Source organism: Saimiri boliviensis, chromosome 8 (genome assembly GCF_048565385.1).
Source record: "Saimiri boliviensis isolate mSaiBol1 chromosome 8, mSaiBol1.pri, whole genome shotgun sequence".
Classification (NCBI taxonomy): Eukaryota; Metazoa; Chordata; class Mammalia; order Primates; family Cebidae; genus Saimiri; species Saimiri boliviensis.
This window is the reverse complement of record NC_133456.1, coordinates 68142325-68167109: the sequence shown is the minus strand read 5'-3', so window position 1 is coordinate 68167109 and position 24785 is coordinate 68142325. Positions and strand designations below refer to the sequence as shown.

General features: G+C 36.7%; 1 protein-coding gene across 2 annotated transcripts in view; it reads right to left on the bottom strand.

Moving 5' to 3' along the window:
* The window catches only part of PIK3CA (phosphatidylinositol-4,5-bisphosphate 3-kinase catalytic subunit alpha), a 94746-nt gene that overhangs the window by 17331 nt on the left and 52630 nt on the right, over window positions 1-24785 (bottom strand). For both annotated transcript variants that reach the window (XM_039478819.2, XM_039478820.2), the window contains exons 2-13: window positions 23560-23987; window positions 22837-23046; window positions 21184-21434; window positions 18968-19213; window positions 18178-18263; window positions 13069-13174; window positions 12390-12542; window positions 12164-12298; window positions 2346-2470; window positions 1443-1524; window positions 986-1150; window positions 669-772 (exon numbers count right to left, since the gene is read on the bottom strand). In XM_039478819.2, coding sequence (XP_039334753.1) covers window positions 669-772; window positions 986-1150; window positions 1443-1524; window positions 2346-2470; window positions 12164-12298; window positions 12390-12542; window positions 13069-13174; window positions 18178-18263; window positions 18968-19213; window positions 21184-21434; window positions 22837-23046; window positions 23560-23911 — 2015 coding nt within the window. In that variant the 5' untranslated portion in view covers window positions 23912-23987. The remainder of the gene's footprint in view (window positions 1-668; window positions 773-985; window positions 1151-1442; window positions 1525-2345; window positions 2471-12163; window positions 12299-12389; window positions 12543-13068; window positions 13175-18177; window positions 18264-18967; window positions 19214-21183; window positions 21435-22836; window positions 23047-23559; window positions 23988-24785) is intronic.

Below are 24785 nucleotides of genomic sequence, written 5' to 3'. Positions count from 1 at the left end.
CATGGAAGAAGGAAATTGGGCACAAAAATAGTCAAATGAAGTGGGAAGGGGAAAAGTGCTCAGTGGATGCCATCTGACTTTTCTGACACACATGTCCATGCTTCTTGTTTTCAACTTAACTTCCGGGTTCCATTTAAACATTTTAACACTTAAAATATCATATTAGATATAAATTTGTTTCTAAATTTATGAAAAATTATACAGTTTAAGACCTGTAACTTTTCACTACCAGATATGTCACATTCTACATTTTTTATTCTTAATTAGCTTTTTTTGTAAGAACCATGGGAGTTTGATATTATTGTTCTGAATTTCAAGGTAAAAATTTTTTTCTTTTCTTTTTTTGCGATATTTTAATCCACACACACAGTGTAAACTATGGCAATATTCATCTGGACCTAGGAAATTTTACTTAAGTAGAACAAAAATCTTTGAAAATATTTCAGCTCTCATTCATAATTAAAATTTAGTTTTGAATTTATTACTTTTTAAATTTCAAAGAGCAAAAGTTGAAGCAAAGCTCATCACTGGTACAAAATACTTCTAGTATGGAAAACTCTTCCAGTCAAACAAAAACAAAAGTATGAAAGTAATAGGTATTTATAAATCTATTAAGAAAGCAAGTAGTAAGTACCTTAACAACTTAATGGGGAAACAATCAGACTTACTTTAAATGCCAAAAGAAAAAGTGCCCAATCCTTTGATTAGTCAATGCTTTCTTCAGTAAAAATCTCACAAGCAAGTTATCCAAATATTGTTCATATTTTAGGACCTAGGTGATTTAAAAAAACAAAAAACCAATCAGGGTCAGTTTCTGTGTGGCCGATCTAAAGAAAATTTTTTCAGAAGGAAAGTGGATATTCCTGGTAATAACTTTTTTTTTTAAAGAATAAAACTAGTTAGTGCAGTAGTGTTTTTGGAAGTTGCCTGGATCTGGAATAAATTATTTTAGTTAAACGTTATTTACTATTTTATATTATTTTACCTGTACTAGCTGAATTAAATACTGAGAAAGTTTGTCATCTGTTAAATATTTTTCCAAGCACCGAACAGCAAAACCTCGAACCATAGGATCTGGGTAATTACAGTCCAGAAGTTCCATAGCCTGTTCAGGCTTGATTGGAGGCCAGTCTTTTACCAAGCAGTACATCTGTGTATGAGAAAGGCAATAAAACATAGTAAAAAGGCAAAGATAGTTGTGAATGAGCTGTCTAAAACACTGGCTTAACTTCTGATTTTAAAATTAGTTTAGATAAATAATCTCCTTAGAGTCTGCAGTTCTAATTTGTTTTATCTGTGGAAATAATGTTAAGGGTATTTTTTCTACACGATATTATTATTAGTCTATTTCATTTGTTTATGCAGACTTTCTGAGAAAACAATTTAAGTGACATACTGATTTTGTACAACCTGTTATCTAGTAATCTCAAACATATATTTACCTGGGCAACTTCATCTCTAGAATTCCATTTAACAGACAGAAGCAATTTGGGTAGAATTTCAGGGATAGTTACACAATAGTGTCTGTGTGGGAGAAACGAAACAAAATAAACATTCTTGCATGCTACTCAAAAGGTTTATATGTCTACTCAATATGCAGTCTTTAAGAAGTTCCAAACTTTTTACCATTACCATCCTTTTTAAAATTCAAAAGACATCAGTGTTTAACACTATAGTTGGAAATATATTTACATATATACTTAGGCAACAGTTACAATAGCAATAACACAAAAGAAAAAAATGATTAGAAGTACTTAAATTTAGTTAACAGTTAAGAAAAATTATGAATATATGTTGTACCCTTCTTCATGTAGCTCGTACTTTTCACCTACTTAGGCAACATGAATGCATCACAGTCACCACCTTTACTGTTAATGGACAAAACTCAGGTCTTAATGGACCTTCTGAAGAAACGTACCACAGCTGCTTTATTTAAATATACCAGTATCACCAATAGCAGGATATTTCTTCATAAATGAAAATAAGGCATTATACTATTACTTTGAAGGAACATAAGAAAAATGAAAGAGAACCCCTACAAATTATAATACCTAGACCAACTAAATCACATCTAAATTGATCTAAAACTACTTGGGTATTTAAAATAGTCCTAAAGAAAGTCCTATCAGGAATGCAGAGTAAGAAAAAGCATTTAACGCGCCAACTACCAATGCAGCATGATTTCTACAAACATCAACTTACAGCCATTGTTTTTTAAAAGGCAATGTTTATAATTTAAAAATAATGTAAATTCTGGTTTATTTACTTTAATAGGTATGGTAAAAATGTAGCTCAGTTCTTTTCTCTGCAATAAAGAAACAGAGAATCCCCATTTTAGCACTTACCGGTGGCTCCACAGAAAATCTTTCTCCTGCTCAGTGATTTCAGAGAGAGGATCCCGTGTACAAATTGCTCTGAGCTGTTCTTTGTCATTTTCCCTCAATTCATTGTCTCTAGCTAGCCTGTTACTCTGTAAAATAAAATAATATCTCATATAGTTTTCTCTGTCGTATTTTTCCCCTCTGGATTCACAAGCAATTTACAAAAAAAGGAAATAAATTTTCAATAAACTTTACATTGCTAATTAAATGTTATAAAATAATTTATTCTCATGGTAAGACTTCATTTTCAGAGACAGGAAACAATCAGTTTAAGATATAATATTTATGGAGCAAATTCAGTAATTTATTTGGTTAATATTACACCAATCACAGAATTGTAACTGCTTAAGTTAGCCAGCAAGAAGGCCAGATTAGGATACTAGAGGATGGTAGTGAACATACATTTTACTCTTCCTCTGGATGAGGATCTTGTTAACTGTGAATGTTTCTGATATAAGAGAGTAAGAAACGCTAAAATAAAATGTAAACGATTTCATGTTCTTTGCTTGAACATATCCTTATGATCACTGCAAGGATTTCAAATTTAAAAAGTAAAAATCAGTAAGGAAAAAAGAATGAAGAAACACTCCCATTAAAACACTGTATCCTGAGCCGGGCGCGGTGGCTCAAGCCTGTAATCCCAGCACTTTGGGAGGCCGAGGCGGGTGGATCACGAGGTCAAGAGATCAAGACCATCCTGGTCAACATGGTGAAACCCCGTCTCTACTAAAGTGCAAAAAATTAGCTGGGCATGGTGGTGCTTACCTGTAATCCCAGCTACTCCGGAGGCTGAGACAGGAGAATTGCCTGAACCCAGGAGGCGGAGGTTGCGGCGAGCCGAGATCGCGCCATTGCACTCCAGCCTGGGTAACGAGAGCGAAACTCCGTCTCAAAAAAAAAAAAAAAACACTGTATCCTGAATATTACAAAACTAAAACTAACATTTTAAAAATAATTCCAAGCAATGTTTATTCTCTTCAAATATAGATCTATTAACTGTATACTGAATAATGAGTACATATTGATGTATTATGTGAAACGAATATAACTCCCTTACGATGGGTTACATATATTTCTAACGGCTAAAAATGAAAGCAGCCATCCGTGTCACTTGATTTGTATGTTTCTATGCTGTCAATTTATTCAACAGCATGAAGAAATATCACTGGCACATCTCTGTTCAGCAAATATTTATGAAGTATGTACTATGTACCTTGTTTTGTTCTTGCTGTTGGGATTACAAAAGAGTAAAAGACCCTGCACTAACAGAACCTCTGTTATAGTGGGAAGTCAAATATGCAAGTAAAAAAAAATTGGAAAATGGATATAAGGTACTCTGGATGATGTAACAGAGAATGACTGAGAACGTAATATTTGTGATTCAAGTAACATGAAAGAACCATGCACACTAGGATTAGGAAAGACTACTGCTGAAGGAGGAAACACTGCAAGCCGTCGTCCCCCCACACCACCCCAAAGAACTGCTTTGCTGTGAAGGAAGAAAGCCAGTGAGGCTGACGGGCAACAGATAAGAGAAAGAAGAAATGCAAGCTGAATTCAGGCCATGTAAAACTTGCAGGCCAGGGTATAAAGTTGTGATTTTATTTTTATTGAAAGCTATTTAAAGAATAAATACCGGCCGGGCGCGGTGGCTCAAGCCTGTAATCCCAGCACTTTGGGAGGCCGAGGCGGGTAGATCACGAGGTCAAGAGATCGAGACCAACGTGGTCAACATGGTGAAACCCCGTCTCTACTAAAAATACAAAAAACTAGCTGGGCATGGTGGCGCGTGCCTGTGATCCCAGCTACTCAGGAGGCTGAGGCGGGAGAATTGCCTGAACCCAGGAGGCGGAGGTTGTGGTGAGTCGAGATCGCGCCATTGCACTCCAGCCTGGGTAACAAGAGCAAAACTCCATCTCAAAAAATAAAATAAAATAAAATAAAATAAATAAATACATACCACGACTTGATTTGTATTTCATAAAGATTATTATGGCTGCTCTGTGGAGGGAGGGAGCCCAGTTAGGAGGTTATTGCAAAGGTCCAGGAAAGAGAGAATACATGCTCAGTCCTCATTTATCAGGAAAAGAAGTCACTACTGTTAATTGATTTTTATTTGTTTACATTTTAAATGAAAAATAATTACAGAAGAATAAAGTCATGGGGAAAACAATTTTATTAATCATTTTAAGAAGAATTCAAATATTATAAAACTAAATTTTTATCCACATTTTCCTGGTTTTGAAGATAAATATAGCATTGTCAAACTAGAAACTACACTGCCAAAATGCAATACTTTCAAAAACTCTGACAGCTCACAAATGTTGAAGAAGCCATCTTTTTTCCTCTATAACTGCAAAACATTTCTGTTTTTATAGCTGTAAATATCAATTAGAATAATCAACTCAAAGAGTTATTTTATTTCTGCATCATTTTTTTCCTTATAGTCACATCTGTGTACACAGCTACCTTCAGCATCTGTCCATTTAAAAAGTGTATCAAGTGGGCCGGGTGCGGTGGCTCAAGCCTGTAATCCCAGCACTTTGGGAGGCCGAGGCGGGTGGATCACAAGGTCGAGAGATCGAGACCAACCTGGACAACATGGTGAAACCCCGTCTCTACTAAAAATACAAAAAATTAGCTGGGCATGGTGGCGCGTGCCTGTAATCCCAGCTACTCAGGAGGCTGAGGCAGGAGAATTGCCTGAACCCAGGAGGTGGAGGTCGCGGTGAGCCGAGATCGCGCCATTGCACTCCAGCCTGGGTAACAAGAGCGAAACTCAGTCTCAAAAAAAAAAAAAAAAAAAAAAAAAAAAAAAAAAGTGTATCAAGTAAATTTTTAAAGTAGATTTACAAGTTCAAGGAAATAAAAAAAAGAAAATTTGATATATATCATAAAAGATGAAAAAAACGTTGTAAAACATGAGGTTGTTCCAGTTCTTTTCACAAATTATTGTGTGATGAAGTTATTCTGGTGGAATGCCTAACTGCATGTGAATACAAATTTCCTTCTTGTCGTTAGAAATATATTCTTTACTCAGCATTATCTTGAGTTTGAGAAGACTTAAGACAACTGAGAGACAGTGTGGGCATTGCCACCTGACATTTCATTTATATAACAAATGGTGTTATAAAACACCACCACGATTAGAGTTTGCAGTAGTGGTTCTCAACCAGGGTGACGCTGCCCCTTGCCCTCCCAGGAACCTTTGCTGATGCCTGCAGACTTTTGACGGCCATCACTCAGGAGGACGGCACCTCTGGCCTGCAGCGGGGTAGAGGTCAGGGATGCTAAACACCCTGGATTAAACACACGGGACGGCTCCTACAACAAAGAATTATTTGGTCCAAAACATCAATAGTGCTGAGGCTGAGAAACTCTGCTCTAGAGTGCTACTATCTCTCTGCCTTCATATTATGATTTATCTAATGGCTTGTGAAATATCTTCCTGTCAGTTTTCCTCTGTCATCATTCTGGGTGAAAAGTGAAAAATTCTGAATTCTCAAGTGTCCAAGGAAAGCCTGAAAAAAACAACAACAACAACAAAAGAAAACAAAAAATTACAAAGACAGTGTTTGCAGACTTCTCCACTTCTGGAAAGATGATGCAAGACCCTGCGCAACACAGTAAGAAAACTGGGGGATGGCGTGATAGTGACGATTTCTCTGAGCATTTCGCCCCACTTCTGAGCTTTTCCATCCTTCTTTTAGATTTTCACATCATTTTATTCTTTTTTTTTTTTTTTTTTTTTTTTTTTTTTTTTTTTTTTTTTTGAGACGGAGTTTCGCTCTTGTTACCCAGGCTGGAGTGCAATGGCACGATCTCGGCTCACTGCAACCTCCGCCTCCTGGGTTCAGGCAATTCTCCTGCCTCAGCCTCCTGAGTAGCTGGGATTATAGGCACGCGCCACCATGCCCAGCTAATTTTTTTGTATTTTTAGTAGAGACGGGGTTTCACCATGTTGACCAGGTTGGTCTCGATCTCTCGACCTTGTGATCCACCCGCCTCGGCCTCCCAAAGTGCTGGGATTACAGGCTTGAGCCACCGCGCCCAGCCCATTTTATTCTTTTTTAGCATAGTTGGAAATAATGAATATGGATGAAATAATTTCTAGGATGATGAAATAGTAAAATATTTAAGATACAGGAAAACGAAGATCCCGTATCGTATCTTAAATTTACAGAAGTTTACGATAGATACAAACTGTAACTGAAAAAGAGTTTTATCCCACTATAAAATAAGCAAATTTGCTTTTTCTTTACAAAGAGAACTGCTCAAAAAAGAAACTCATATCTTTTAAATTATATATGCAAAAAAGATAATTCAGTTTACAAAAATTGGTGGTGAACGCCTTACTGAGAATGAAGCTATAAATCAATAAACTTCCTACGTGCAATATACCAGGCTGCCTCCTGGTGCTGCCATTACTGTTACTGGGATAGGCATATTTTAGGCTTCTTGGCCCAAAATTCATTGGCTGGATTACCTGTAGCCAACAAGGCCAAAGAAAAAGTAATATATGTGGAAACTGGGGTAAAGAAACACCAATGAACACAGACATCTTGTCCTGGCATTGACACCTTTGCCCTTGAGAAATCCGGGAGAGTTAATGGTTCTTAAAACTAGTGATATTGTATTTCCAAAGCTATGGCCAAGATTAGACAACTAGATAAATATTTAAATTCCATCGTATATACACCCCTTCCTGGGCAACCTGGGCTAACATGGTGAAGACCTGTTGTTTCCTCTGCTTCCAAGCTCAACTAACAATATACTTATGCAGACATATCCTGTGTTATTGTGCTTTGCTTGATCATACTTGATACTGCGTTTCTAACAAACGGATTTGTGGTGGCATCCCTACGTAAAGCACCATTTTTCCAAATGCATGGGCTCATTTTTTGTCTCTGTCACAATTTGGTAATTGTTACAATATTTCAAACTTTTCATCATTATTAAACATTATGATGATCTGTGATGTTACTTTGATCCATCTAGGGGAACCATGAGCCAATGAAGGTGGTGAACTCAGTTACGAATATTGTTAGTTCTGACTTCTCCACCCGCCACCTCTGCTCATCTTCCTCCCTCCCTTCAGGACTCCCTATTCCCCGAGACACAATCATAGTGAAATTAGGCTAAGTAATAACCCTACAATGGCCACTAAGCATTCAAGTGAAAGGAAGAACGTCTCTTCTCTTGGTTCAAATAAAAAACTAGAAATGATTAAGTGTAGTCAGAAAGGCATGTCAAAAGCCATATAGGCCAAAGGCTAGGCCTCTGGTGCCAAATAGCCAAGTTGTGAATGGAAAGGAAAAGTTATTGAAGAAAATTAAAAGTGCTACTTCGGTGAACGCAGTGTAAGAAAACAAAACAGCCTTATTGCTGAAATGGAGAAAGTCTTAGTGGTCTAGATAGAGGATCAAACTAGCCACAACGTTTTCTTAAGTCAAAGCCAAATCCAGAGCAAGGCCATTACTCTTTAAATTCTATGAACACTGAGAGAGATGAAGCAGCTTCAAAAAAAAAAGCTTTTTTTTTTTTTTTTTTTTGAAAACCAGCACAAAACAAGGATGCCCTCTCTCACCACTCCTATTCAACATAGCAACGGAAGTTCTGGCCAGGGCAATCAGGCAAGAGAAAGAAATAAAGGGCACTCAATTAGGAAAAGAGGAAGTCAAATTGCAGATGACATGATTGTATATTTAGAAGACCCCATCATCTCAGCCCAAATCTTAAGCTGATAAGCTACTTCAGCAAAGTCTCAGGATACAAAATAAATGTGCAGAAAACATTAGCATTCCTATACACCAATAAAAGCCAAATCTTGAGTGAACTCACATTCACAATTGCTACAAACAGAATAAAATACCGAGGAATACAACAAGGGATGTGAAGGACCTCTTCAAGGAGAACTATAAACCACTGCTCAAGGAAATAAGAGAGGACACAAACAGATGGGAAAACATTCCATACTCATGGTTAGGAAGAATCAATATCATAAAAATGGCCATACTGCTCAAAGTAATTGATAAATTCAATGTTATCCCCACCAAGCTAACACTGACTTTCTTCACAAAATTGGAAAAAAACTACTTTAAATTTCATATGGAACCAAAAAAGAGCCCACATAGCCAAGACAACATTAAGCAAAAGAACAAAGCTGGAGGCATCATGTTACCTGACTTCAAACTATACTACAAGGCTATAGTAATCAAAACAGCATGATATTGGCACCAAAACAGAGATACAGACCAATGGAACAGAACAGAGGCCCCAGAAATAACACCACACTTCTACAACCATCTGATCTTTGACAAACCTCACAAAAACAAGCAATGGGGAAAGGACTCCCTATTTAATAAATGGTGCTGGGAAAAGTGGCTAGCCATATGCAGAAAGCAGAAACTGGACCCCTTCCTTACACCTTATATAAAAATTAACTCAAGATGGATTAAAGACTTAAATGTAAGATCTAAAATCATAAAATCCTTAGAAGAAAATATAGGCAATACCATTCAAGACATAGGCATGGACAGAGACTTCATGACTAAAACACCAAAAGCAATGCAACAAAAGCCAAAATAGACAAATAGGCTCTAATTAAACTAAAGAGCTTCTGCACAGCAAAAGAAACTATCATCAGAGTTTGAATCTAGCACAGGTTGGTTTAAGAGGTATAAAAAAAGGCTGGGGCGCGGTGGCTCAAGCTTGTAATCCCAGCACTTTGGGAGGCCGAGGCGGGTGGATCACGAGGTCAAGAGATCGAGACCATCCTGGTCAACATGGTGAAACCCCGTCTCTACTAAAAATACAAAAAATCAGCTGGGCATGGTGGCACGTGCCTGTAATCCCAGCTACTCAGGAGGCTGAGGCAGGAGAATTGCCTGAACCTAGGAGGCAGAGGTTGTGGTGAGCCGAGATCGTGCCATTGCACTCCAGCCTGGGTAACAAGAGCGAAACTCCGTCTCAAAAAAAAAAAAAAAAAAAAAGAGGCATAAAAAAGAAGCTGTGAAGCAACAAGGGCTGGTATAGAAGCTGCTGCAAGTTATCCAGAAGATGTGGCCAAGATGACGATGAAGGGGTTACACGAAGCAACAGATTCTCAGTGTAAACAAAACATTCTTCTGATAGGAGAAGACACCATCTAGGACCTGCACAGCTAGAGAAGGGGAGATAATGCCTGGCATCAAAGCTTCAGGCTGACACTCTTGTCTGGGGCTAATGCAGCTGGTAAGTGTAGTGACTCCAAATTTGAAAGAAGGGTAAAATGCTATCAAATAGCATCACGCACTGCAGAGAAATCATTCATGAAAGGAAGTATCAATCAATGTGGCAAACTTCAGTGTTGCTTTATTTTAAGAAATTGCTGTAGCCACTCTAACCTTCAGCAACCACCAGCTTGATGAGTCAGCAGCCATCAACACTGAGGCAAGACCCTCCACCAGCAAAAAGATTACAACTTGCTGAAGTCTTGGATGATCATTAGCATTCTTAGCAATATTTTAAAAGTATATACACTGTTGTGTTAGACATAGGCTATCATATACTTTACAGATGACAGTATAATGTGAATGCAACTATTATATGCACTGGGAAACCAAAACATTTGTGACTCTTGATTGTGATTTTTACTTTAGGACAGTGGTTTAGAATCAAACTCACAATATCTCAGACATCTGGCTGTACCTGAGTCTCAACTTCAAGGTTACTATCTCAAGAGAGGTCTTTCCCGAACGCCATATACATATATTTACCTTTCCACACAAATCCTCAGTTAGTTATTCTTAGCTCACTATTGTTTTGTCCTTCCTGGCCCTTAACATGATTTATACAGCTGACCCTTGAACAATACTGGGGATAGGGCACTGGTCTCCTGTACAACTGAAAATCCATGTATACATTTTGACTCCCCAAAAACTTAACTACAAATGCCTACTGTTGACTGGAAGTCTTAACAGAAATATAAACAGTTAATTAACACTTACTTTGTATATGTACTATACACTATATTCTTAAAATAGAGTAAGACAGAGAAAATATTAAGAAAATCATAAGGAAGGCAGCAAATCACACTGCCATGCATGTACCTATGCAACAATTTTGCATGTTCTTCACATGTACCCCAAAACCTAAAATGCAATAAAAAAAAAAAAAAAAGAAAATCATAAGGAAGAGAAAATTCATTTATAGTACTGTAGTGATACAGGACATTTATGTTGTCTTTTGACCAAGCATGACGGCTCACACCTGTAATCCTAGTACTTTGGGAGGGTAGGAAGGGAAGATCACTCGAGCTCAGGAGTTTGAGACCAGTCCAGGCCATATAGTGAGATCCCATCTCTTACAAAAAAAAAACAAAACAAGTTTATGTTGTCTGTTTACAGGATGAATTGTCTGTCTGAAATAAGGGAAACTGCAGACCTCAATATATGGTACGCATCAAGCAATTCAACTTTTTCTGGTAACGTCATGACTTTTCTCTGCTTCTTGAGAGCACCTCCAGCATCACTAGAGGCATTCCGCCCAGGCCTCAGAGCGTTATTCAGGGTTTACGGTATTGCACTAAACATGATGAAAAACATGCAAGAACTGTGAGAGGTTGCTTTTTACTGCAGTACACAATTTACTGAAGTGACAAAGCGCTCCCGTAGAGATGATTAACATTACATAGCGTTTTTTTATTGTTGTTGTTTTGTTTTTGAGATACATTCTTGCTCTGTTGACCAGGCTGGAGTGCAATGGTGTGATCTTGGCTCACTTACAACCTCCACCTTCCGGGTTCAAGCAATTCTCCTGCCTTAGCCTCCCAAGTAGCTGGGATTACAGGTGCATGCCACCACGCCCAGCTAATTTTTGTATTTTTAGTAGAGACGGGGTTTCACTATGTTGGCCAGGCTGGTCTCAAACTCCTGACCTCAGGTGATCCATCTGCCTCGGCCTCCCAAAGTGCTGAGATTTCAGGTGTGAGATACCACACTCAGCCTATATATAGCCTTTTAAGTGGATATCTGCAACATTCCAGCTTCCACAACAGCAACAGGAGGTGGCTATGAAATTATTACAGTAGTAGAGTACATACTACGGTGAATTTTATGCAGATATAATTTAGTACCGCACCTTTATATTTGTATTTATTTCTCTTGACTATGACTGGTGGCACGCATGGTCTGTGTGTGTGTACGTTTTGATAAATTTTAACTTTTTATAATAGATTTGTGTATATTTTATGGTTGTAAATGATAAAATAGACTTGTATCTACATATATTTTATGGATTAATGACATAGCTAACTTTGATTTTTTTGATACTTCTAGGTTATGCAGTTTGCCTCTGAGTGTTTTCAAATTGTCACAAATCTCTAAAAAAAGTTTCCAATATATTTATTGAAAAAAAGCACATATAAGTAGACCCGTGTAGTTCAGACCCATGTTGTTCAGGGGTCAACTGCAATCTTGTACTTCTGCTTTATCTGCATCATGTCCACTTTCACCATTTGACTGCATACTCAATGAAGGTCTGTTTAGTTCCCGATTTTATTACCTAGTGCCTTAGCCCGCATTCAATAAACATTTGTTAAATGAATGAAGGCAGGCTAGGGCTTTAAGCAGAGCTGCGGTAAGAATATCAGCATATAGAGAACTTAATTCTGTTGCAATGCTGGTCCTAGAGCTCACAGTATCTATGCCAGTAAAATACATGGATCCTTTTCCATACAGAAAGTATGCACCTAAATCTACAGATTATGACTAATATTTAATAAACTCAGTGATCTGCCTTACCAGTCCTGCGTGGGAATAGCTAAATCCTGCTTCTCGGGATACAGACCAATTGGCATGCTCTTCAATCACTGACATGTCTGGAAACTTTACCACACTGCTGAACCAGTCAAACTCCAACTCTAAGCATGGAGTTTCCTAAGAGATGGAAGAAAAGCTATTATATATACACAGGCGAGAAGGCTTGACTGCCATACAAATATCTAATTTATGATAATAAAAACCTTACTTTATTTGGATTTGATCCAGTAACACCAATAGGGTTCAGCAAATCTTCTAATCCATGAGGTACTGGCCAAAGATTCAAAGCCATTTTTCCAGACACTAGAGTGTCTGTGTAATCAAACAAGTTTATATTTCCCCATGCCAATGGACAGTGTTCCTTATAAAAAGAAAGAAAAATATTCACTAGTCTAAATTACAAAACACATTTCAAAACACTTTTCTTCCCCAGAAAGGAAAATTCAACAATCACCTCTATAATAATAGGAATATACCTAAAAAAACAAAAACAAACAAACAAACAAAAACCACATTGATTTTTCAAAGTTTAAGCCCATTCTTTCTTTCCTTTTTCCCATTTGAAATTACATGTATTTTCTTTAATTACAAATAGAAAACATGAACCAAAGCAAGCATGACAGGTATTTATATGCAATCCTGTTTATACAGTCACTTTTCATTTCGAAAAGTGGTATCAATATGAACTCAAAACATTCATCATAAATAAATTCCTAAAGCTCTCCCACAGTATTCTTCTATGATGCATTTATTAAACATTTAAAAATAGGTTTTATTAATATTTTCTCAAATATAAAATGATATTCATTTTGTGAAAAATTCAATCAGTAGTATAATCAGCAGGAGTGTTTAAAGGTAAACGCCATTGTTCCTTGGAAACGCTGTACCTCTTTAGCACCCTTTCGGCCTTTAACGGAACAAATGGAAAGGCAAAGCCGAGCAGCACGAGGAAGATCAGGAATGTATATATCATAATTCAGCCATTCACTCCACCTGGGTAAAATTTTAAAGAAAAATAATGTATCAAAAAAGTCTTCATCTAAAGTACATAAATGGCTCCTACAAATCACCAAGAACAAGATAAGCCAAATGAAAAACAGGCAAGAGATTGACTGAAACAGGCATTTGATAAGATCATATTCAAATAGTTAATAAACATGAAAAGAGAGTCAGTCACGAAGAAAATGCAAATTAAAATCTCATGGAGACATCACTAGACCTAAGCATGACTAACACTATAAAGACTAATGATGCCAAGGGGTGGTAAGCTTACGCAGTAACGGGAAATCGCACACACTAAGACTATGGGGGTATCATTTGTTACAACCAATTTGGAAAGCATAATCTACTAAAAGTGAGCATATGTATACCTTGTGACCCAGCTCCAATTCTAGGAATAAAACCACAGAAATGTATGCATTTGTTAAGAACAGAACACATGGGTACTTACTTTGTGACTAAACTATATATACAATCATAATTTGTATATTTTTATGTTTCTGTGGTGCATACTTCACTAAAAAAATTATATATTTATAACTATACACAATATAAACATATATTGCAAATAACATATATTATTTATATATATTTATATAATTTTGCTCATAAACAGTCAAATAGAAAAGGAAAACTAAACAAGGTAAAATGAGATTTTCTATTACATTTACTTTTATACGTAATATAATTTTATCCAAAAGGACCCACTAATCTAAATAAATCAGTATGCAAATAAAATGATGGATACATAAAGTATTTGAATTTAAGAATATTTTATAAAAGATAATACAACTTCACATTCATAAGGGAAGAATAAAACATTGGTAAAAAAGTAAACAAGATAAAAAAAATCATTCAAATTTTAATGATAAATTCCCTCAATTTACTAGGTGCTACATGTAAAATTATGTCTGTCTTTGGTGATCATATTTGTAAAGAACCACATAAAATAAAGTTTTGTATTTAAAACAAACGTTATAACAATGGATAAAGAGTATGGGCCCCAAAATCAGACTAGAGTAGAAAAACTGATTTCCCCCTTTTCACTAAGTGTGTGACACTTGCTTTGTCTTTTACCTCCTCTGTAAAATAAGACTAATGATGGCAGCTACTCTCACAAGGTCGATAACTGTCTCCTAAGATTAAATGAGATAACACAAGCAAAGGAATTAGAATAGCAATTGGCCCATGATAAAAGCGCATATATTAGATAGTAATTTTAAAAACTTTTCAAATGTCCTCTTTATCATTCTGGTCTAATCTTGATTATAAATAAAATTACTCTTAATCAACAATAAAACAGTATAAAAATTCTATTTTTAATTAGCCAAACTAAGTAATAAACCTTATCAGTAAGATAGGTTCCACTTATTCTAGTATTGCTCAAGTATGGACAAAGATTTTTAAAATATGGTCTATTTATAGGAAGAAGACACATTTAAAATGGGGAAATTTGGCAAGAATTCTAAACGTAAAATAAACGACAAATGTTATTTTCATGTTAGAGAGAGGGCCTTGCTATGTGCCCAGGCTGAAATGCAGTGGCTATTCACAGACGTGACTGCAGTGCACTACAGCTTTAAACTCTCAGCTCTGGCCATCCTCTTGCCTCAGCTGTCCTTAGCTTCCTCAGTAGCTGGGACTTCAGGTGCATACTACTGTGCCCGGCAATAAATGTAACTGTAGAAATATATAAAGAAAAATGTGGGATTTAGTAAGTCCACCATGATTTAAGAAAAATTAGACTGGGCACAGTGGCTCACAGCTGTAATCCCAGCACTCTGGGAGGCTGAGTCCGGCGGACCACCTGAGGTCAGGAGTTCAAAACCAGCTTGGTCAACATGGCGACACCCCATCTCTACTAAGAATATAAAAATTGGCCAGGCGTGGGGGCGGGTGCCTGTAATCCCAGCTACGCAGGAGGCTGAGGCGGAGGCTGCAGTGAGCTGAGGTCATGTTGTGCACTCCAGCCTGGGACAACAGAGCAAGACTCTGTCTCAAGAAAACAAAAAACAAACAACAGACCGGGTGCGGTGGCTCAAGCCTGTAATCCCAGCACTTTGGGAGGCCGAGGCAGGCGGATCACAAGGTCAAGAGATCAAGACCATCCTGGTCAACATGGTGAAACGCCGTCTCTACTAAAAATACAAAACATTAGATGGGCATGGTGGCGCATGCCTGTAATCCCAGCTACCCAGGAGGCTGAGGCAGGAGAATTGCCTGAACCCAGGAGGCGGAGGTTGCGGTGAGCCGAGATTGTGCACTCCAGCCTGGGTAACAAGAGTGAAACTCCGTATCAAAAAAAAAAAAAAAAAAAAAACCAAAACCAAAAACAACAACAACAAAAAAAGAAAAATTAAAGATACATCTACTTAAATGTACCCAACCTTTTATTACTCCTAAATGTTTAGAACTGCTCATAAATTAATAAGAAGTGTTCTATATACTTTCTAAGAGAGCTCTGTCCTATGAATCTACTTGTTCAGCCCTGTGCTGACAAAATAAAGCACGTTTCTCTTTTCTTCTAAAGTCCATCCATCACACAACACACACACAGACATGCATATACACACTCACTCAATTGAGTTCTTTATTTCTAGAAAATGGTTGTGTGTGTATAGTCCAAACTGATTCCAATTTTGGGAGATACCAGTAACATTTACAGAGAAATCGTAAAGTATCTAAGTTATCTGGCATAAAGGGAGCACAGATTTGGAACAAATAATATCAGTAAGAATTTTAAAAATCTACTTTTCTATATTTTTAATAACTTCATATTCATTTATCTCTGATTTTTTTTGTTTTGGTAAGCACGGAAAAGTTTTAAAAATTTACCTACATTTTAATACTACTACCATAAATACTTCACCTTTTAGACTACAGAATGCTTAAAAAAAGATAAATGTAGTCCTTTCTAAATAGCTGTTTTACTACAATTTCAACATTTTAATCACATATTATTAAATGAATTCATCTTTTACTGTTTTTTTGAGTCAGGGTCTCGCTCTGCCCCAAGACTGGAGTGCAGTAGCATGATCACGGCTCACTGCAGTCTCGACCTCCCTGGGTTCAGGTGATCCTCCCACCTCACCCTCCTCAGTAGCAGGAACTATAGGTACATAAAACCACACTGGGCTGATTTTTTTGTATTTTTGGTAGAGACTGTATTATGCTATAAAGCCCAGGGTGGTCTCGAACTCCTGGGCTCAAATGATCCATTTGCCTCAGCCTACCAAAGTGCTGGGATTATAGGGGTGAGTCCCATGCCCGGCCTTTTACTTTTATAAAGATAGTTTAACTTTTGGTACTTGAAACAGCTAAGATAATTCTATCCACTATTACTTTGGGGTCTTTGCTTGGGGCATGTTGAACTCCTCGGATTAATGAGTTTATAGTTTTTACCAAATTTGGAAAAATTCTGGCCATTATTTCCTCAAATGTTGTTTTTTTTCCTCCTACAAGCACCCCACAAATCTGTGTAAGGCAGACAGTAGGAGTGAGTATAAACTCTTGTTTTAGCAAGAATTTTAAAAGATCCTGAAGTTGTTATGACAATTTCATTTCTGACCTGGATGATACCCTTTCTGACCTACAATGGGTTTAGGTAGGCTGAGGAACTTTCTTCTGTGGGGCCCACGAGGCTATCATCTCTTTGAACTTTACCTAGGCTCTGTAAGGGTGGCCATCTTTAGCAACAAGACCAGAACTACATCTTAATCTCCTGGAACTCAGTCTAAATTCATTATGAGATTTACTTCTGAAGGAGTCACTGGTTAGCTCTACTGCTATTTTATTATAAAGTCCAATAACAATTTGAATTCTCTTGCAACATTACTGCTACTAATAAGAGTACTTTCGGAGGCCGGGCGCGGTGGCTCAAGCCTGTAATCCCAGCACTTTAGGAGGCCGAGGCGGGTGGATCACGAGGTCGAGAGATCGAGACCATCCTGGTCAACATGGTGAAACCCCGTCTCTACTAAAAATACAAAAAATTAGCTGGGCATGGTGGCGCGTGCCTGTAATCCCAGCTACTCAGGAGGCTGAGGCAGGAGAATTGCCTGAACCCAGGAGGCGGAGGTTGCGGTGAGCCGAGATCGCGCCATTGCACTCCAGCCTGGGTAACAAGAGCGAAACTCCGTCTCAAAAAAAAAAAAAAAAAAAAGAGTACTTTCGGGGTACTCTTATTCCCAAATGATAGAGAGAAGCAAATAAATAACAGAATAGTGAGCTACTGGATTATAATACTTTTTATTTCTTCATCACATCCAGGCAGTAATAATTTAAAATGTTCCCGGTAACTCCCTCTCCCCCTAAGAAATTAATTTGCTCCCAAAGATCCTTTATTTGAATGCCATAAATATCTGTTCTTGGGAGTGATTTGAAACTGCCTCAGAGTAGTGTGGTTATGGAGTTGCTGGCCATAAATGATGATGGAGATAGGAAAAGAATACAATGGCAGGTTTTAAATCTAATGTGGGGCATCATTAGCATAAAACTGTAACTATACTTTGTTCTCTCTTTGATACAATGAAGAGACAATCAGAAACTATTCTGATAAAACTTTAAGACAGAATCAATAAAATAATCTTGTGACTGATAACCACCTGACACAAAGTTTTGCTGGTTTATATGCACATTTCTGGTAATTTATTAATAATATACAGCTTGTATAAAACTAATGATGTAAAATATACTTTTTTTTTTAAGAGATCAGTCTCACTTTGTCACTCAGGTGGAATGCAGTGGCACAACCACAGCTCACTGCAGCCTCAAACTCCCAGGTTCAAGCAATTCTCCTGCCACAGTCTCCCTAATGGCTGGGACTACAGGCACGCATGTGCCACTGTGCCTAGCTAATTCTTAAGAAAGACTTTTTGTAGAGATGGGGTCTTGCTTTGTTGCCCAGGTTAGGTCTTAAAAAATAAACTATTTTTTATTGATCACACTGCAAAACACTAATATAACCTTTGGAAATATAAATCTCTATACTTCCTTACCTGGGATTGGAACAAGGTACTCTCTGAGTGTTCACATTGTCACATAAGGGTTCTCCTCCATGGTAGATACCTGTTCGAACATAGATCTAAAAGAAAAAAGTATGTATATACAAGTGTATACCCTCATACATGCACAAACACACATAGACACTAGATAGAACCAAATATGAAACTGTGGAATTTTTGTTCAGATATAGCTTGTTCTCCGTTTCTTCACATATCTAATAAGTTAATAGTGATGTACAGCTGTCACCAAAATGATTTGCTGCCTTCATCCACTAATAATGCACTAATAATGGAAACGTAAATACAGGCCCACCATCCCTTTAAGGCAGGTATGGAATTCAGAGTTTTCCTGTATTTTAGAAAGCTAAATTGGTACACATACTAAATTTTACTTAAAACCCTTAGCTACTGAAGTAGTATCTCAAAAAGACATTAATATTTCTGTAATAAGACACATGAATATTTATACTAAGTGGGGTTAATAAAGATTATAAAAAGTCTCACTTAAGGTTGGCTCAGGTCTTTCTGCCAAATGAATTTTGTAAAACTTATTTTAAGAGCTAGAATTATGAATATTAGAATTACTGACAAAGGACTATGAGCTGTATAATAGCTAAGGAAGATGGAAGCTCAAGTAAAATTCATGACATATTTTTACATTTGGAGATTTGAGTGTTCCCTAACCATCTGAAAACATACTATAGGTCAACAGATTAGTGTATAGTTCAAGAAAAAAGTTATATAAAATAATTTATATAAAATAAGCATCAGCATTTGACTTTACCTTATCAATGTCTCGAATATTCACATTCACGTAGGTTGCACAAAGAATTTTTATTCTGAGTGCACTATTTATAACCCAAAGGGATTTTGTAGATGTCTCTCCATTCATATACGGCGTAGCTGTGGAAATGCGTCTGGAATAAGATGGCATTGTAAAACAGTCCATTGGCAGTTGAGAATAAAGGCTTTCTTTAGCCATCAACATCAAATTGGGCATCCTCCCAAGCATTATACAGCTTCTTATATACTGTAAGAGATTAAGAGAGGCAGCCATTTCCTGTAAGATTTTTCATTTTAGAAGCAACAGGTATTAGGAGAATTTACGTATTAATCTGCAAAGGTGATAAAAAAATTAAACATTATGGACCACATTTATTAGTAGTTGCTACAACATTTGAAATACTAACATTTAGGATTTAGGTTGAAGCACAAGATCAACCAAAAACTTCTGAAAACAAACTGCATGAAAGAAAAAATTAAGGTCAACTTTTCACAGTATAGTTCTAGCCTTAACTAAAACAAACAAACAAAAGGATCACAGGACACTCACTGCAGAAACGCCGTATTTGATAACAGAAAAGCAGCGTTGCGCAGGACGCCTCTGTCATTCAATCTACTGACTCACGCTGACGTCCACCCAAAGGCTGCTGCTAGTTACTTGTTTTTCTGTCCAACATTTCTTTAGAAACTTTAGTTTCGTTAAAATTAAAACAAAAAACCACAAATAGAGGAGACCAGTAACATTATGGATATATATTTACAAAAAATATTACAATACACTGGTCCGAATTTTGAAATAGTAGTTAGCATAGAGTTGTTGTTGTTTAGACAGTCTCGCAGGCTGGAGTGCAGCGGTGTGATCTCGGCTCACTGCAACTTCTACCTCCTGGGTTCAAGTGATTCTCCTGCCTCAGCCTCCCGAGTAGCTGGACTACAGCATGTGCTGCCACACCCGGCTAATTTTTGCATTTTTAGAAGAGAAGGGGTTTCACCATATTGGCCAAGGTGGTTTTGAACTCCTGATTTCGTGATCTTCCGGCCTCGGCATCCCAAAGTGCTGGGATTACAGAAGTGCTGGGATTACAGGACTGAGCCATCATGCCTGGCTGAGATTTTTAATATAAATGTTACTATATACATATTATTTTCTTTTTCTTGAGACAGTCTCACTCCATCACCAGGCGCCAGGCTGGAGTGCAGTGGTGCAATCCTGGCTCACTGCAACCTCCGCCCCTCAGGTTCGATCAATTCTCCTGCCTCAGCCTCCCAAGTAGCTGGGACTACAGGTGCACGCCACAGCACCCAGCTAAATTTTTTGTATTTTTAGTAGAGACGGGGTTTCACCATGTTGGCCAGGATGGTCTCGATCTGTTGACCTCATGATCTGCCTGCCTCGGCCTCCCAAAGTGCTGGGATTATAGGCGTAAGCCGCCGCGCCCAGCCTTATACATATTATTTTCTTACCCATAAGCCCCACTAAACAGTAAGTAGCGTGAAGGCCAGGACCAGGTTTTATTTGGTATTGTAAATCAGTACTCAACATATGCTTGGCACAAACGTAGTTGCTTCTTATAGGTATTTAATAAATAGAAAAAGAGCAGGCAAGTACCAAGAGTATATCTTAACAGTAGGTCATGAGTTTTTTGAAATATCTATTTTAATTCCATTCCAGAGTCATTGGTTGGAGGGGATAAAAGTCATGAAATAGGCTGGGTGTAATGGCTCATGCCTGTAATCCCAGCACTGCGGGAGGCTGAGGTGGGAGGATCAATTGAGTGTAGAATTTGAGACCAGCCTGGGCAATACAGTGAGACTTTGTCTAAAAAAAAAAGAAAAAAATTAGGGCATAGTGGAACATGCACATGGTCCCAGACACATAGGAGGCTGAGGTGGGATAATTGCTTGAGCCTAGGAGGTTGATGCCACAGTGAGCCATTATCATGCCACTGCATTCCAGCCTGAGACACAGCAAGATCCTGTCTCAAAAGACAACCACCACCACCACCACCAAGAAACCCCATGAAATACCTGCATTTGGGAGCTGGAGTATCTGCCAACATTTTCAGCCTCTCAATGAATTAATTACAGAATTAAAAGAATAAACTTACAAATGCTATTTACTAATATTACTTATCAAAAAGCATATTCTAAAAATACTCATCCTCAATGTGATTACTTTTTAAATTAAAAATTAGTATTTTGAAACTTGTTACTCACCTTATACTGACTCAGAGGATATTTTTCTAGGAAGTATTCATCACATCCACACACTTTTAAAATATACTTGCCCTGATATTCTAAAACACAGAGTTTTAGTTGTTCAGAGGATAGCAACATACTTCGAGTTTTTTTCCTGATTGCTTCAGCAATTACTTGTTCTGGCACACAGTCATGGTTGATTTTCAGAGTATATTTCTGCTTGTCATTATTTGGAGAAACTATAACCCAAATCACCACTATTATTTGCCCTATAACAGGAAAACATTATTAGACGCAATCACCACATCTACTTCATTTTTCAAAGAGAGAAATTTCAACATGTGCACTATCATTACTCTACCCATATCAGAAATGCTCTTTAATCAGCCTAATTAAATCTAGGTAAATACCAGGTAGAAAGAGAAAATGTTTATATCTGAGCGGGCTGCCAGACCATTCCCAAATCAGCACACAAGACAGTGGTAAGCGGGTCGTAAGTACGAGACCCAGCTAATTTCCATTCTAAACTGCATGACATACTTCACGGGTACCAGCACTATGAACAGTGATTCATGACGGTATCAAAGGTTCAACAGTGCCTAGGGTGAAAGAGTTATTGTAACTATGGGAAGTAAAGAAAGAACCACTGGAGGCTTAAAGATGTTGAATTAGAATGACAGAAAATGTGAGGGAGGAAAGGTAGGAAAATTAAGAAGGGACAGGATATGGATTATCTAATTTTCTCCTTTTGAGATTAATTAAGCCAGAAGGCCAAAAAAAAAAAAAAAAAAAAGAAAAAAAAAGAAAAGAGAAAGATGGAGAAAATAGGAAGGCTGAACTGTTTGGAGAGGCTTGGGTGTTCACAATACACATCTTTCAGCTAATCTATATGTTGACCATTTTTCACAAAAAATGATGGGGAAGATGAAAAGAGCTTTTCACTCAGAAAAGTATGTTAGAATAGCAAATAATTCTGAAAGATCTTACATTGCCTTCAACTACTTTGAAAAATATGGATAAAATAGTTAAAAGATATCTTGTTCTACTAACAGAATTTTATATTTAATAGTGTGTGTGAGTTAACTCAAATTGATACTTTCACTTTACCTTGAAAATACATTTATCTGATACAATGACATGTATTTTGAATACAGTATCATTTATATAGTTTCTTGTTCACTTAATTCTAGAAACTGATATATTAAATGTCAAAAATCTACCTACATATTATCACTCATGATCAGAATTAATTACTGCATTTAATAGTTAAGAAAATTACTTTTTTGGGTATATTTATGACATATAATAAGAATGTATAAAGTTTTTCCAAAGTTTGATAAAATGTTTCTATTTGCACTTGTTTTTATTTATGAAAAGATAATCAGCTCTAATTCTAATCCTAAAAAACAGTAAATTTCAAACTCATAGTGCTTCTGTTTTACAATTTACCAAGAAATCAGTACCATATTCATACAAAAATTCAATAAATAAATATTGATGGTACACAATTTGTATTTAGCATTCAACTGTATCTTGTCAGTACAAGCAGTCCCCGTCTTCAAGAAGCTTACTATCTAGCTGAAAAAAAAAAAAAAAGACTATACAAAAGTATAGGTACGGGGAGAAGACTGCATGATAGTGATGATTAGAGTAGACTGGTCATTTTCTTACCTTTATCTAATTTATTATATATGTGCTTTGGCAATTCTGGTGAAGATTCTACATTTGGAGGATAGACATACATTGCTCTACTATGAGGTGAATTGAGATCCCTAAGATCCACAGCTTCTTTACAAACATTCAGAATATTTCTTCGGAAGTCCTGTACTTCTGGATCTTTAACCATATCAAATTCACACACTGGCATGCCGATAGCAAACCCTTTAATAAAATTACATAAAGAATATAACATTCTATTACATACACCATATGAACACGTTTCTCACAAATAGGGAACTCTGTGGATTTGGAAGATCACAACAAGGTAAAAAAAGTTCCTCTAGGTCAAAAAATTTTTTGATGAATGCATATATATTATGAGTTGACAAGGGACCAAATATTTTTAATATACAAAAGATAATATATTCATCAATTTAGAGCAAAGGCAGCAAACATTATTCCCATCATTTAAAAAATAACAATAAAATTGAGATATAACCAATCTAAATCACTCCACAAATGATCTTTCTTAAATAAAACCTTATGGAATAATAACAAGGTGTTAAAAGTAGTTCCACAGTTTGATAGTAAAACATACTTTAGATTTAGGATGATTTTTATTTAGAAAGCTATTTAAGATTACAAAAGTATTGGTTTAGACAGAAACATTTTAGTAAGAGACAACAGTTAAGCATCATAGTTATGTGCATTTTAGAATAGGATATTTTATCATACCAATTTCCCGATTGAGGATCTTTTCTTCACGGTTGCCTACTGGTTCAATTACTTTTAAAAAGGGTTGAAAAAGCCGAAGGTCACAAAGTCGTCTTGTTTCATCAAAAAATTCTTCCCTTTCTGCTTCTTGGGTAACACTTACGAAAATGTAAGAAGATTCATCTTGAAGAAGTTGATGGAGGGGGTATTTTCTTGCTTCTTTAAAGAGTTCATGCTTTATAGTTACCAATGTAGCCTCACGGAGGCATTCTAAAGTCACTATCATTCCATTTGGTAGTAAACATTCTACGAGGATTCTTGGGGGCATCAAGTGGATACCCCACAGTTCACCTGATGATGGTCGTGGAGGCATTGTTCTGATTCTTTGCAAATTTTACATATAAAACTACTTTAAGGAATTAGATGGATGGTTGCCCCAAAGCAGAAACCTAAACCAAAGAAGGAAAACATATGTTAAAGGAGATGCAACTACAGAAGAATACATTGCTAACATTGCTAAAATGTAAAAAGTCATTTTCTATAGTGTGACTTGATTAAGCTAAGTAGTAATGATTCATCTTAAATATTTTAATTGGGACTGTTGCTCTAAATTAGGCTATAAAGAATTTATTTCAGCAGAGAGTAGAAAACCCCTTGTATTTAATTAAATAAAGTCATTTAAGAACACATTATATTTGAGTGAATTTCCTAAGTCAGGTTTCATCAAGACAGAGATGAGGCTATGGAAAGAATGAAAATCAAGTTGCGGTTCAACCTGAAATTCCCGTTCCATGTCACCTTTATCATTCTCTTCTATCTTATAGAACACAGAACTTAGGCCAGAAAGAATCTTTTAGACATGGGTCCACTGCTCCTATGTTAAGTAAAACCATGTCTACAGAAGTCAAATCCTTTTCCTTTTTCACTGCCTGTCCTTGACCTGTAATAATGAGAAATTATACGGCTTAGTCTTTTTTTCTTTCTTAAATCAATCTTTGTAATTTCCCTTTTGCTTTTTGTGTTGATTCTTATTTAGGTGGAATCTTAGACATTCTGTTCTTAAAGTGTGATTTAGGTATATATTCACAATATTATAAAGTTTCATCAATGATTTTTCCTTGAAGTATGATGATGATTTTGTAATGATCTATTTACTTTCTCAAATAACCTAGTCCTAAAACTTCTGATGGAAATAAATCTACCCGTAAATAAGATTCATGACTCTCTGTTAACTGCAATGTTCCAAC